Here is a 15,180-nt window from a genome sequence, read left to right as displayed (position 1 = left end):
GGATTTAAGCCAATTGATTGAGAAATTATGGTCTGAAACAATATAAATCGCTCAAATTTGCTTCAGAAACTTGATGAAAGTTATCAAAAACATTCACTAAATATCTGAAAGCACCACATTGGGATCATGCACCAAGAAAGCCCACCATCCAACAAGTCATTCCCACAAAGAGGCAATTGTAGTATCCACAAAATGATCTCCCTTTTTAGAAAAGTATTCACTAGTCTCTTGAAATACTGTTTTCTCATGGTGCACTAAATTATGTTTCAATATTCACGAATTAAATTAACCCACAACTTTTCAGAGAACGGTGAACTCTACCATGTGAAAGGCAATGTAAACCAACATGGGTTCGAGAACCTTGCTGTATTTAAGCACCAGACCCTGTGGTGGCCTCTCTGGTTCATGGTAGATGGGTATCCAGTGTGTCTTGCTACACCTCTCACTTGCTTATTCAAGGTGGGAAGAAAAGAGGGCGTGTGTGAAATAAACCAATGATGCTGCTTTCGTATTATCCCGTGAGCTCCAAAGAAATGGTGAAGACATTGTCTAGGTTCTTGTCTTCAGTCTCCCCTCTCTGATCGCAAACACAGGGACCTGTCAAAACCCCGATGATCCAAAGCTGAGTGACTGTCAAGGTAATGACTGTGTCAGATAACTCTAACAGCAAGGGCTATTTTTATCCTGGAGTCCAGAATGATGGATGTCACACAACTATCCCACAACGCAGCCTCCAAACAGGAAGGGAATGTGTGAGATGCATGATTAGGGGCTAATTTCTTGTCTTTGAGAAACTGGAGAAAGGCCTAGAATGGAGTATCTGGGCGGACCCTCCCCCCACGTCTATCATCTTTACCACGTGGGTCATAAATAACGTGGCCCACTTTGTGTATTGGGAAATCTGGCCCAGCTGAGTTTGCTGAGGTCAGCAGGGATCTGGGTTTGTTCCTGAGTTTTGAAAGACTGGTCATATCCAGGTCTCTGATGACATGCATAAGCCTCTGATAGCTAGTACAATACCAGGTGAAATAACTCAGCCCCAATGACAACATCCAGCCCCCCGGAAGCCCACACTCCACTCCAGGAACAGTCTTTGTGAACTGCCTCGTTAGAAAAAACCAGATTCTCCTCCACCACTCATGTCACTAACCATTTAAGGCTCCCCTCTCTAAAACTGTCGTTTCACCAGAGATTATCATCAGCCAGCAATGTTTGCCTTTAAAGACAGAGAATACAAGAATGTCATCTTTGAGAAATAAACTCCCTGGCTTCAGGTAAACATGTCTGTTTTCATCCTGTTTCTCTTTCTTAAGTTCCATCCCAACCCCAGTGTTTTATTTTCTACAGGACTTTATCAGAATAATACACATTAATGGCTTGAAAAAAAAAATAAAAAGCACATCATACAACAATGTTAAGCTTCTAGTGTCCAAGCAATAGAACTGGCATTGGCCAGCAACACCATTACATATTTAACGGATGTGGATAGACTTGCCCACTTGTACAAACACATCTATCTATGTGTTTATGTTAGTTCTGCCACCTTCTAGATACTAGCACCATTTTTCAATAGCACCATTCTGCTGAATGGATAGGCAATTCAAGGGAGCTAGGGGACTCTGTGCTCCATGGTGAATAGTAACTGCCCTCTACCTGTGCATACGTCTGAACTATGCTGCTCATGACATGAAGGCCCCATCCCTGCCTTCTCCTCTGTCAAGCGGCCCACCCACCCACCCATCCTCGCTCTCTGGGTTCAGTTCATGTAAATGCCTCCCCTTACAAACTAGGAAAGTTGCCTTGTATTTGAGACCACAGCCTCCTGATGGGTGGTGAGAACATCCAGAATAAGCATTTTCACGTTCATTTCACTGTTTTGGACTCTCCTGACTTGGAGAACAGACCAAGGAACAGACCTTCAAAAGTAACTATTGGGTGTACTGGGGTCATGTTTAACCTCACTTTGAGTTGTGGGTTTTTTCCCTCAAGACTAGAAGTTTGTATCAAGTTCTTGTACTTAATACAGTTGACCTGGTCCTCTGAAATATTTTGATCTTGAGCTCCATCTTCCATCCTTGGGGTAGGTGGGGGTATGTCGCACCCATGGACCTGGCTATGGCAGCTGTTGTGCAGGAACCCCCAGCAGTGGAAAGACAGTTGATCCTCTGAGTTGATGATTCAGGCAAGGAACACACTGGAGAGGAAGTCAGATGGGAAGACTCATCAGCTCTTCCCCAAAGGAAAGGTATTGGCCAGGAAAGTGGGAAGTATAAAGGTCCATGTTTCTTTTCTTATACCGGCAAGAAATTGATTTCTGTTCATTTCTTTTTAAGAGTTTTCATAGAAATTATCCTTGAGTCAGAGATGTCTCCCTTAGAATTAAGCTAAATCCCTTACCTTTACTAAATCCTACAGTTTCTGACCATTTCCTCTCATTTCTCGTGTCTCTAGGCAGGCACGAGAGTCTAAAGAGCCCAGATACCGAGTCTACAGGGGCTGAGTGATAATAGCCAACACTTTCTCTCCCTGCCCCAGCTGAGTGCTAGCTGAAGAAAGTGGCCCTCTGCCTGGGTGAATTAAAGGAATGTTCCTGAAATTTCTCCCACGCCTATTAAACAGCAGCTTCCCCAAGTAAGGAGGAAAAAAAGGATGATTTCACCAAGCTAAATTAACAAGACTGCTCCCTGGATGCATGTGGTTCTAGTTCCTGATACTCCTGAGGTAGTCTGGGAAAAATCTGGTGTCTTCGTTTTTAGTTTTAAGGGAGGGAAAGACATCATGTCACTGACTTACCTAATTTGGCACCTTTCCCAAGAGCACATCCCAGGAGATGCCTGAACCTCCTGGATATCTCACCTGCCTATCAGGGAGCAGCAAGCATTACAGTCCCATGGCTTTTGCAAGGGCATTTTGTGGCTAATAAGACACAGGGGATTTTGTTTTGAGCCAAAGTTGGACCCGAAAAACCTCAGCAAAATGGTTTCCTGGGGCTGGAATGCAGTCGAGTCAGTCCCCGGGCTGCTGTAGTCTGTGGTGGGGGGTGGCTTCCTTCTGGACTTAGAATGCTTTGGGGTTTTTGAGCAACTGTGGCTTTCTTGGCCTTCGGGTGTGGACGATGTGTGTCTGGGAACATGAGAAGCAGCACTGAGCCCTCACAGTGGGCACAGAACATTTCTTCATGGTTTTTAGTGTTTGGCAGAAACTGGCTGATAAGTTGTCCTTGGTGCAAAGTAAATCTGTGGAAGGAGAGAAAAATAAGAAAAAAAAAAAAAAACCACAAAGATTATCCTTTGTAAGTGAATGAGCACAACTTCTATTAATGGAAGATGTTATTATATGTCTACCCAGAAAGGCTTCACAATAATTCATAGTAGCTGACACCCACTGAACAGTGATTATGTAACAGACACTGTGCAAAGTGTTTATGTTAAACTGAATTATCAGTCACAGTTCTTCACTACTGTGTAACAGTGTTATACACATTCCCACCCTTGCCATGGCTGCCTGGTGGGTGGTGAATACTTCACTGCTCGACTTTGGCTTCAGCCCAATACTTGCCTTGGACAATGTGATATCAGTAGAGATGATCCCTACGGGGCCTTGGGAGGTGCAGGGGGATGAGCCCGGCCTGATGAACTTCTGCTGTCCCCAGGAGAAGGACCTGGTTTGCACAGCTAGTGGACTACGGAGGATGGGAGACACATGGAGCAAACCTAGACCGAACCTACGGCTGGCAGTCAAGGCCAACCAAGGCTAAGCTAGATTAGCTGAACCTTAGCTGACCTTCAGACGCTGAGCTAACTACACATGATTGTAGTTTTAAGGCCCTGGGTTTAGAGGTGTTTGGGTCTGCAGTATTGTCATGCGATAGTTGAACGCGATGTTTCACAAGCATTGCTTCACTTAATATCCCCAGCAGTGCTATCAGGCAAATAGGAGTCTTTCCATTATACAAACGAGGACTGTGAAGCCTACAGAAGTTAAAAACCTGCACAATGTTACCCAGCTGGTAAGCAGCATAGCCAGAGCTAAACAGAGACAGTTTTATCAATCATATCATTCAAAGCACCAGACAATAACCCAGCTAGCTGACTAACCAACGGGTTCAGAGCAGAGCTCAGCAGAGCAGAAGCTACAGATATATAAAATGTGATCACTGCCCTCCAGAAATGTACCACGTAGATGAAAGCATAAAACATACACAGATAATTCCCACAGTAAGCATCCGATGAGTTACCTGGATTCTAATCCTTGTTCTACTCTGAAACCTCTAGGCAAGTAAGTCCCTCATCCCCCCCCACCCCCACCCCTTGGCCTCATTTCCTCATCCAAGATGCAGGGAATTTCTCAGGGGTCCCCAGCACATACATTCTAGCAGCGGTACTCAGGTTGGCCTGGTCCACGTACTCTTGGGCTGGAAGATATTCAGTAAGGCCCCAAAGAGCAGATTTTTCTTCTCTAAAGTGAAATTGTTTCAAACTTTGCCTGAGGGCCTCTCTGAGCTCTGGTTGCCTTGCTTTCTTCCTTACAGAAGAGATTTGAATAGTTTTGAAGAAAAACTTTTTTCATAGACTCCTGTCTTCTGTCAATAGGACTGGCAGTAAAAGTAGAGATTGAGGTACTATCCTCTACCCAAAAACTGTGCGAGTATTTTTTCCTCTTTCTGCCTTTTTTTCACCTTCCAGTCATGAAAGCAAAAAAAAAAAAAAAAAAAATGCTTTTAATCTCCTCATAGCTCATCATTCTCTCGATGGCACCTTGTTTTTCTGCAAAGAAATAAATGTCTTCGGTTAGCTGTCAGAATCCTATTTTGTTTGCAGGTTCGAATGGCACTTGGGAATCGGTAACGCACAATGTTCCTAGAACCCAAAAACCTTCACTGCTGATTCTTTTATTCTTTAGGCCTCCTCTTTAAGCCTATTATAAAATCCAATCTCTCCTAAAATCCCACAGGAAAGTTTCTTCGGTGCTCTGTTTCAGAAGGAGTACACGTTTCAGCCAAGGATTCCTACTGGAAGAAGAATTTGGGCTCTTGGAGCTCTCCCACAGCTCCAAGAGGGCAGCTGGTGTTCTCCGTGGGGTCTGGGCCAGGCATCACGTGCGCTGGTATTCAGAACCAGGCAAGGATTCCTTTCTAGGCTGCTGGCTTTGGAACAGGACCAGCACGGATGCCTGGGTGTCACGGGCCTGCTCCAATTTCTTAGCCAGTGTCTCCCGAAGCCCTTGTGGAGGGTGGCTGGAAGAGGCGCATGTGGTGTAGCTCTCTGCCCCACGTCTTCCCTGACATGAGTATGGGAGTGCTCTGGGGCTACTTCAGGAAAGGAAGAAGACAGAGGAAGTGTGAAAGCTCAGCTTGCATCCCATCTCTTCATGAAGCTTCTCTTGGCCATGCTGGCCCACATCAGTCTCCAAACTTGCATTATTATTGTAATATTTGCTCAAACACGGCACTACATTCTATCTTGAACTGTTCTGTAAGTGGTGGTATGAGCCTTTTCTGATAAGGCTCTGGTGTGATCTCTCAAGGGTGTTTACCATTCTAAAAAGGGCTTCCTAGAGGCTCCCAAAGCCCTAACCTGTTGTGGGCTGAACTACATCCTCTAAAGTTTAAGTGTCCCCCAAAGTGGGAGTGGTACATGTGAATGTGACCTTATGTGGAAATATTTCTTTGAAGGTGTAATAATGATATAAATTAAGATGAGGCCATACCAGAATAGGGTGGGCCCTTAATCCAATATGACTAGTGTCCTGGAGGAGACACAGGTACACACAGTGAAGAGAAAGCCACCAGAAGACACTGACATCTGAGGGGAAGCTGGCCATGTGAGGACAGAGGCAGAGATTGAAGTGACCCAGCTACAAGCCAAGGAAAGCCAGGGATTGTTAGCAACCACCAGAAGCTAAGACAGAGAGCATGGCCCTATCGAGACTTTGATTTTTTGAACTTCTGGCCTCCAGAACTGTGAGAATACCTTTCTGTTGCTTTAAGCTCTTTAGTTCCTGGTAGTTGGTTATGGTAGCCCTAGGACAGTAATGCACCTCCTCCCCTATGACAATAGTCATAACAGAAATACAACGTATTGAGCACTTACCCCATACCAGGTAATGTACTTACTGTATACCATCTCATTGGATCCATATAGAAATGTATTCGTAGGTATAACTATTCTTTTAAAAACTGAGGGTTCCAGAAAGGCTTAGTAACTGGCCCAATATTGCATAGCTGACATGTAGCTGGTGGCTGGGATTCGGTTGTTGCTTCAGTGCCTCTAAAACTCTGCCACCAAGGGAATGAAGCTCTTGTACTGGCGATGGGGGAGGAGGGGGTCACATGGGCAGATGTTCCTTGAACACAGCATCTTCACTTGTTCAACATAGGCCCCCCAACTGGCAGGTCAGGTGACACCTACAGGAACAACAGAGGCTCAGCCACACCTGCTGTTCTTGCCTGATCTTGGGAACCATGGGATTATGAACCCTGCTTTTCTTTTTTTTTTTGAACCCTGCTTTTCAATGGTCCTCGGAGCCCTGGGAGCATGCTGGGTCTTGCGGTCCTCCTGTTCGAGAGTGGGGGACTTGAAGGAAGAACGGATAGTGGTGGCCTAAATTGGGAGCCTGTGTTCCAGGCCCATGTTTAGAAGCTCATTTAGACAATGACCATGAGCCTAACATCGTGGCATGGCTTGACTGCACAGTTCTCTTTATTATTATAAAACAATGAAGGCTTGTTGTGTTCATCAGCAAACTGGATCCCAGCCGAAGCACACACAATGCTTATAATTAGGGGCAACTTGGAGAGGAGATCCCAATTTGCCTCTGCCAGTTCAACAGAAACCAAGCTTGGAAATTTAAAGGGACAGTTAGAAGCCTGTTCCTTTGTTGTCAGCTGTGTCTAGGTTGAAAGGATAATATTTTGCCCACAAAAGAAAGTTGAAAAACAATTTCACTATTGCTGACAAATACAGTTTCTGTAAGAGTTTGGGTTCCTTGAGGCCAGGGGCTGTATTATACTCATTTCTGTATTCTCACTTTTTAGCACTTGTCTGAGATGTATCTTGTGATCCCTTATATTTGCTGAATAAATGAAAACATGAAATCCTATTCATCTGGAAGAATATTCCTGAGTAGAAAGTTTGCTGACTCAAATGTTCATTTGTAGCAACTCTGGGCCTAGGTAGTGTCTTTATTACTTTCCTTATTCTTTCTCTTGCCTTCTCTACCCCTCATTCCTTAAAACAAACAAACAAACAAAACAAAACAAAACAAAAAACCCCAGGAATGGTGTGCGTAAGAGTTTTGCTTTTGTTTTTTAATCATTATGAGTGTAATGCCTAGAATATACCCGATACTCAGTAAATATTTCTGGATAAAATAAAAAAAATTTTTTTAACCTACTTAGGGTTTTACAGTCTCTACTTTGGAAATGGTAGTTCTGATTTAGAATTTAAATCATCAACAACTTAGATGGCATCTAAAGGAAGTAAAATGGCCTGGAGGAAAGCAAACCTCACGCGGAATTCATATCTGATCTTGTAAGATGTACAGAGGGCATATGTTTATTGTGACGGCTAGCTGGCTGACAAGGTTCCAGGCACTGAATGATTTATTTTCAAAGCATTTCAGAGGGCACAGGGGTAAGGGGGGGTGGTGGGTTTTTAAAAGCAAGGAATTTCTTGAAGCTGCTCTTCGTGTTGTTTCTATATGAGTAAGCATGGCTCTGCCTTCAGGAGAGTTAGTAATTAACTTTTGTTGCTCTGATAATTGTTGATGAGTGGAATTCATTGCTATTTACATCTGTTGCCAGTCAGCTGTTAGTCATCACCTTGTCAGTGTGAGATTTCAAGAGAAAAAAATACCAAGTATACATTTAACCTGGTTTCGATTATTGAAGATTGCACCGTCCAGCAATAAAACAGTTAAAGACTATCTACGTAGACTTTAACAGGCCCTAACACTGGGCGTGGTCAAACAGGACTAGACTGCTGCAGTCTCCCAAGTGGTCTTCCTTGTCTATCTTCCACATGGCAGCCAGCATGACTTTCTCATCCCCACACCCCTGTCTGGAATATTCCAGTGCTCCTTCTGCACTGGGGATAAAGTCCAAACTCCCTGGCATGCTTCCAAAGCTCCAGCTTTTCCCTCCAGCCCTACCATTCTTAGCTTCCCATGACCTTCATACTTGAGTTAGACTCCTGTGCATGACCTTGTATTCTTCCCTGATTACTGCAGAAACTGAAGGCCTCTCCAGGAACCTCCTGTCTGACCTGTCTATTCATCCTTCACTTCCTCTGCAGACCTTCCCTGCTCTCCCCAGTTTACGGTTAATGCCCTTTCCAAGAACTCTTGTAACATCCTTACCTCCCTTATCAGTGTCACTGGGTTGCAGCTTTGTTTCTTGTTTGACATTATATTTACATGTAGTCAGTCAGGGCCCAGCAAATATCTGCTCAGTAAGTGCATGATTTGTCAACAAGCAACCTCTAGGGAAAATCTTCTCAGGGTATGAACTCTAATGGCAGTCTCTGTTGGACGCCAGCACCCTCAGTCCTTGGAAGGAAGTGAGGAATAGATTAACAGACCACAGCCTTCACTACCTCTCATCTTGAAGAATCTTCAGAACACAACTACCACTGTGTACAACCAACATGCTGGTTTTCAAGAGTTTTTCACTTAGCTGCTGATGTCTAGTAGTCAGTTCTTTAATTAGGGGCAGAGTAAATTCAACCTGACCCTCTAAATCCCAGTCTCAGGACTACATCTATAAGAGGCATTCTTTACTTCGTAACAGATGGAACTATCAAAAAATCCTCTCTCCCTGCCTGAAAACCTTCTCTCTAGGTGTTTAATTTAATTAAAAAAAAAAAAAAAACCCTCACATATCAGTGAGCATCCCAAGTTGAATGACTTCTGATCACCTTTGTCATGTTAAGTATTGGGATGCTTTCTGAAAGTGGAGGTTGAATGTAGCAGACAACACTGATGCTTCCCTGTTCAGGTCTCCCTCCTTAGATTTGTTGCTCCGTTTTCATGTGTCACCTCCGACGCCCCAGTCCCAGCATCCCTGTTCTTTAGCCACTAATACCCAGAGACCCTGGCTCTTTTGGAGGATTGCCCACAGAGCCTACTGGAGCTGGTTTGTCTCTCCATGTAGAGAGCTTTTAACACCTGTGAATTCCCTTCCGCTGGGGTAGCCCTTGGCCCATGGTTGAAAAATGTGGGAGTGTGAAACTCCAGCTCCTGGGCCTCAGGAGCAGACGGCTCCAACCCATGGCTTACACCCCGGAGCCCCCCTGTGGGACCAGGCTGAAGCAGCTGACTGGCTGTGCTTTCTCCCTCCACTGTTCTACTTCCCCTACTCCCTTCATGGTTTTCCTCGGGAGCACTTCTGAAATGGATCCCTTGCACCCAGATCTGCACCTCAGAGCTGTTTCTGTGGAGCCTGATCTAAGCCAGTGGTGCTGCATCAACAGAGAAGGCCGTTCAGCACCTGACTGGTTTCCTGAGAAAGGCTGGCACATCTCTCAGAAATCTCTGAAAAAGCAAAAGTGATTCTCATCTGTGTAGGATGACGTCAGTGTGAATGCGCTCTGAGTAGGAAAATGGATGAATAACCCCTCAGGAATTAGAGTCAAATCTCACCAAATGGACAGCTTGCTTTGAGTGGAGCTGGCTGGCCTCTTCAGCATAAAGATTCCTGGCGCAAAACAGGGGACTAAAACTAACCACATCGATTCACACGGGACACCTTATTTATGAAAAGCTCTCTCCCCAGCCGGCGAAGTCGTTCACCCACCAACACTCTTCTTGCAGGCCTGCTGGCTGCATTTCCGGAATTCTGCAGGTCTGGGTTCGTGATCACACACGCATCGGTCTTCGGTCGTACTGTCCTCTGAGGAGACGCAATGGACGGTCCTCTTCTGAAAGCCACCCCCACAGGAAGCAGTGCACTGAAAGAGAGGGGTGCGCGGAGAGTCACAAGTCTTCCCCAGCGGCACCATGGGGGCTCTAGCGGAGCCTCTAAGGCCGCCGTGCTCAAGTAGGGAGAAGTCTCCACTATCAGGAATCATCTTGAAGGGGTCAGAGAATAAAGCACTAGTCATCTGGAGATGTGAATTTAGGAGGAGTCTGTATTACTGACTGTGGACTGAATTTGGCTTAATTTACTATGGGGTTCTCTGAAGAATGTGGATGAAGGTTGAACAGCAAGAAAAATAGAATAAAATTTCGTATCTAGGCCCCGGTGCCTCAGGAATCCAGTTTCTCTGAACTCGTTTTGATTTGCGGCTGGGAATCAGATGTGAGGAAAGAGAAATGGGAGAAGAAAACCATGGAGAAATGGAGAGAGAATGTGGAATGGGCCCGGCTGGCCCATGTGTGGCCCCAAGCCACACAGGTACATGGAACCCCAGTGTCAGGAAGTGGCGGCCTACCAGCAGAAGGGAGGTTCTCTGGCCTGCGAAAGCAGCTTAGGATTCCTGGGGATGTGAGAACATGTGTCTGAATTTATCACATATACTTGTGGAAAAAAAAAAGTATTTTTATTGTGTATACCTATAAAACATAAAAATTCGGTATTTTAACCATTTTTAAGTATACCGTCCAGTGCCTTAAGTGCATTCTCGCTGCTGTACAATCATCATCTCTATCCATCTCTAGAACTTTCTCATATTTCCAAATTGAAACACTGTCCCTGTTAAATAAGAGCTCCCCATCTCCCAGCCCCAGCCCTAGCCCCTGGCAACCACCATTCTATTTTTTGTCTCTATGAATTTGACTATTGTAGTTACCTCATATAAGTGGGATCATACAATATTTGTCCTTTGGCCCTTGCTGATTTCAATTAGCATAATGTCTCCAAGGTTCCTCTGCATTATAGCATGCGCCAGAATTTCTTTTAAGCTGGAATACTATCCATTGTATGTTTATACCACACTTTGTTTATCCATTCATCTGTTTGGATACTTCCAAACTGTTGCTTCCACATTTTGGCTATTGTGGACCCCACATACTCTAATGATTAACATCTATTTCGTGTTTTATTACTTTTAGCCTTATCTTTCTTATATAATCAAAACCTCCCAGAGGGCAGAAGCCAGTAAGAAATAACTACTGAGCTGATCCTGAATAAACAAAAGTGTGCAACAGAGGACAGCGTGAAGAACAAGGGAAATTAATCAAGCCAGAATTTGACAAAGAGTACTGGACCAGGATTCCAGAGATGGGCTTTTCCATTTACTTCATATTGTCCTGGATCATTCGCTCAACCTCTTTCTTTCTTTCTCTGTAAAATAAGGTTGTTAGATAAAGAACAAATGACTTCCCTTCCTGCTTTCTGCTCCTAAGGGTCTGATGGAGCCAGGCTGGGCTGGTCCTGGGTGTGGAAGTCCTCCTGGCCCTCTTGGGCAGGGCAGATTAAGATGAAAGAACTAATTCCAAGCCAAGCACAAAAATAAGCAGAGAGGTCACTGTCCATGCATTTATTAGTCAATGAAAACGACTTGTGATAAAGAAGATGCATGAATTTGAGTGGTACTTAATTGGAGGATTAAGCATGGTTGCTAATTTGGGTTCTGTTAATAGTAGTAATGCTGTGAGTTGGGGGTTTTAGAGAGAAGGTGCACCTCTCTGAATGCTCAGTTCCACTTCTTTGGAAGCAGCAACAATAAGGAATCTTTGTGTAGAACTGAGCATCCCAAAATAGGGATGGGGCTAAGGCTGATTAGCTGAACTCCACGCTAGTCTCACTCAGTCCTGGATGCCCTGTCCAATCAAAGCGCAAGGGTTCTCTTCAGCTTAAACTGTTCTGTTTGGAAATGTTGATTCTCAGGATTCAGCAGATGATCGGCAAAGGTTCACCCTGTGGGCAGCTATAAAACTCTGGTGTTGCTGCCACTCAAACAACATGGATGGAATGGAGAAATATGAAGAGGAGGAACATTAGATATTTTAGAACTAATGCAAGCATCTTCACTGAATAATTTTCTTGCACTTACTACTAATTCCTGGTAGACACAGTTCTAAGTGCTCAGGAGATATCCTTGAGTTCAGTCCCAGTAACAACCATGTAAAGTCAGATTTGTTTTCTGCTTCTGCTGGTGTAGAAACAGGTCCTCCGCTCTCCTGACTTTCCTTTTTCTTATAACATTTAATGGGCATGGAGCCTCATGTTCTCCAAATCTGGAGAATTTTCTTCTATTAATTCTTTGCCTGCCTCATTTCTATTCCATCCCCACTCTCCCTTTCTGGAATCTTATTCTGATGTTATGTCTCCTGGTCTGATCCCCTACGTTTCTTATCTTTTATCCTATTTTCTTTTTGTCTTTGTTCTCCTTGAGAGATTTCTCCACATTATTTTCCCAATCCTTATACTTACATTTTTACTTTTGCTATTATAAAAATTTTTAAGTTTTTCTTATGTTCTCTGAATATTTTTGTATAGCTGTACTAGGAAGCTATGTCACGGATGTAGTCTCTTGTTTCTCTGAAGAGAGTATAGTTTTTGGCGGGGGGGGGAATTCGATGTTTCTTTCAAGGTCTCTCTTCCTTGGAGTTTCTTTTGTTCTGTGTTATTTTGTCCTTGGTATGATAGATTTTTTTCAAATGTCCAGTAATCCTAGGCTATTGACTTAAGATGAGGTACCTACGAGCTGACTGGAAGTTTCATGTGTGGCAGGTACTGACAGGTGCTTTATATAAGGTGATCAGGAAGAGATCTATTATGTGGGGTTTTTTTCTCTTGGGGCTAACCCAGTCCCCTGCCTTTGTGGAGCTCTGTTGGGGGAAGGACACTATTTACTGTGTGTATTTTCACTTGATCATTGGTGAGATAAGCTCTTTTGTCCCTACCAACTGGGACTGATTCCAAAGTCTTTCTTGGTTTGCTTCTCCAGTGAGAAGACCTCCAGGCTATGGTCAGGATATAGGAAAGATCTAAAGATCCAACTGCCTCTCTTCATAAACTTTCAAGCAACTCCATCCCCCCGCCCCACCACACACACACACACACACACACACACACACACACACACACACACACACACACACACACACACACACACACTGCTGCCTCAGAGGTACCTGGGAAATCTCTGCTATTCTACAGTTTTCAGCTTTCTCTGGCATGCTAAGTCAACTGTAAGTTTGGCTATCTGCTTCTAGCTTCCAAAATTTTATTGACTCCTTCTCCAATACTGTTTCCTGTCCTCTTGTCTTTGTGGATTTGTGGCACTTTTAAATTCTTTTATCTCTTCTATTGAATGCAGTTTGGGGAAGAGAGGCAAATATATATGTTCAACCCATCCACATGTGTTACCTGGGCTCTATAATTTGCCTTTTTCACTTAATAATAGGTGTTGGAGGTCAAGAGCAATTCCAAAAGCTGTCTTGGTAGGTGTTAGCTACTCTTCATGTCCCCTCATCTTTGATATGCACAATTGATGGACTTTTGACACATGGCTCTTCCAGGGAAACTTTAACTCATGTCCACCTCCAAGAGGCAGTTACTTCTAACTCTCTCTAAAGCAATTTTGAACTTATGCTGTTAGAAATTTTTACAACTCAGAAATATAGGTCTACCTCATTCTTAAAAGGGCTATACTATAATAAATTAATAGATTGACCAGTTCTATCAGAGCAGATTAGGTTATTTATAGGAATTGCTATTACAAACAACATGGCAATGAACATCTTTATCATCATCTAGGATTCTGTTTGATGGTGTATTTGTGGGCTAAATTATTATAGGTAGAACTGCTGAGTCAGTCTATGTATTTTAAGTTTTTCACTGATTTTAATGCTTTCTGTTCTAACTCCAGACAGATGATTATAACTGAAAAAAAGGTGCTGGAAATTGAAGAACCACCACCACACAAAACCTTTTACAACTGAATGCTACCTAAGTGCCAAAATGAGAAGCTGACTGCACTGTTACAGGCAAATGGGGTGTTTTTGATAATTTTCTCTTCTCAGTGAGTTCCTTAAGAGCAGGATATGCTTCACACGTCATTACTGTAATATTTGCTGGGCTATCATTATCTTTCTTGCCAGAAAGAATATCGTTCAGCTTTCCTTTACAATGAATAATAAGGTACTAGAGCCTCAGGGAATCGACAGACTTAAAAATGTCCATCTGTAGTTGTTAATCTTCTATGGGATTTTGTGTTCCTTAATGGGGCCCACATTTTTAACATTTTCATGATAGTTCATGTTATAGCAATTATTTTCTTCTAATGGTCATATATGATCTGCTTAGTGATCCTTATATTGTTACCCAAGGTTCCAAGGTATTTTTCTTTTAAGATTTTATTTATTTATTTGAGAGAGAGAGAGAGCATGGTGGGGGGAGGGTCAGAGGGAGAAGCAGACTCCCCGCTGAGGGTGGAGCCCAACACAGGGCTCAATCCCGGGACTCCGGGATCGTGACCTGAGCTGAAGGCAGGTGCTTAACTGACTGAGCCACCCAGGCGCCCCCCCCCCCCACCCCAGGGTATTTTTGGAAAAGCCTAATCCCGAAACACACATTTATTTGTTGGGTTTCATCTTAAAGGTTCTGAACTCAATGATGGATGAAGAAATTTGGTTTTGGAGTAATTGAATTTCTAGGGAACAGGAAATGAAGTCATTTTCCAAGGGAGATATTGTAAGATGCCCAAATATACAGTGATTAAATTACATTTAGATGAAAAAAATTACAATTGCACGTGACATTTTCCACTGTTCACATGACCCATGGGGACAGGGTGAAAGCTGGGGGCTAGCCCTGGCAGACAGCTCAGTGGGATGCACAAACAAAAGCTTGCCCTGACACCGGTATATCCTTTGGCAATTCATGAATCAACATTAGATGCCAGTGAAAATAGGGAATTCACAGAAAGTACTATGTGCCCTGTCTACCTAATGAAGTGGCTGACATCATTTTTCCTTGTCTCTTGGACATTTTTGTAAGCTATGAAAATAATAAACGATGCATTTTTTGTATTTCTGCAGGCCACACGATTCATGTACAATGTCCCCTTAGCACTAATGAATCATCTTGTTCTTCCTGGATTCAAATGGGTGATAGTCAGAGACCAGCACAACCTTGAGTTGGATGTGCCAGCAGAAGCCTTTCTCAAGAACACATGCCAGCCTGTGAACCGGTCATGGGCATGCAGGAGCAACCGCACCACTCTGAACAATGAG

At 43.7% G+C, this 15,180-nt stretch overlaps 1 protein-coding gene across 6 annotated transcripts in view; it reads right to left on the bottom strand.

The window, feature by feature from the left end:
* Nucleotides 1-1,747: 1,747 nt before the first annotated feature.
* The window catches only part of ADAMTS12 (ADAM metallopeptidase with thrombospondin type 1 motif 12), a 298,365-nt gene continuing 284,932 nt past the window's right edge, over nt 1,748-15,180 (bottom strand). For all 6 annotated transcript variants that reach the window (XM_027605495.2, XM_027605491.2, XM_027605493.2 and 3 more), the window contains 2 exons: nt 9,794-9,947; nt 1,748-3,236 (listed from right to left, as the gene is read on the bottom strand). In XM_027605495.2, the coding sequence (XP_027461296.2) occupies nt 3,058-3,236; nt 9,794-9,947 (333 nt within the window). In that variant the 3' untranslated portion in view covers nt 1,748-3,057. The remainder of the gene's footprint in view (nt 3,237-9,793; nt 9,948-15,180) is intronic.

The sequence above is a fragment of the Zalophus californianus genome, chromosome 5 (genome assembly GCF_009762305.2).
Source record: "Zalophus californianus isolate mZalCal1 chromosome 5, mZalCal1.pri.v2, whole genome shotgun sequence".
Classification (NCBI taxonomy): Eukaryota; Metazoa; Chordata; class Mammalia; order Carnivora; family Otariidae; genus Zalophus; species Zalophus californianus.
The sequence above is the reverse complement of the archived record's forward strand: the minus strand, read 5'-3'. Positions and strand labels throughout refer to the sequence as shown.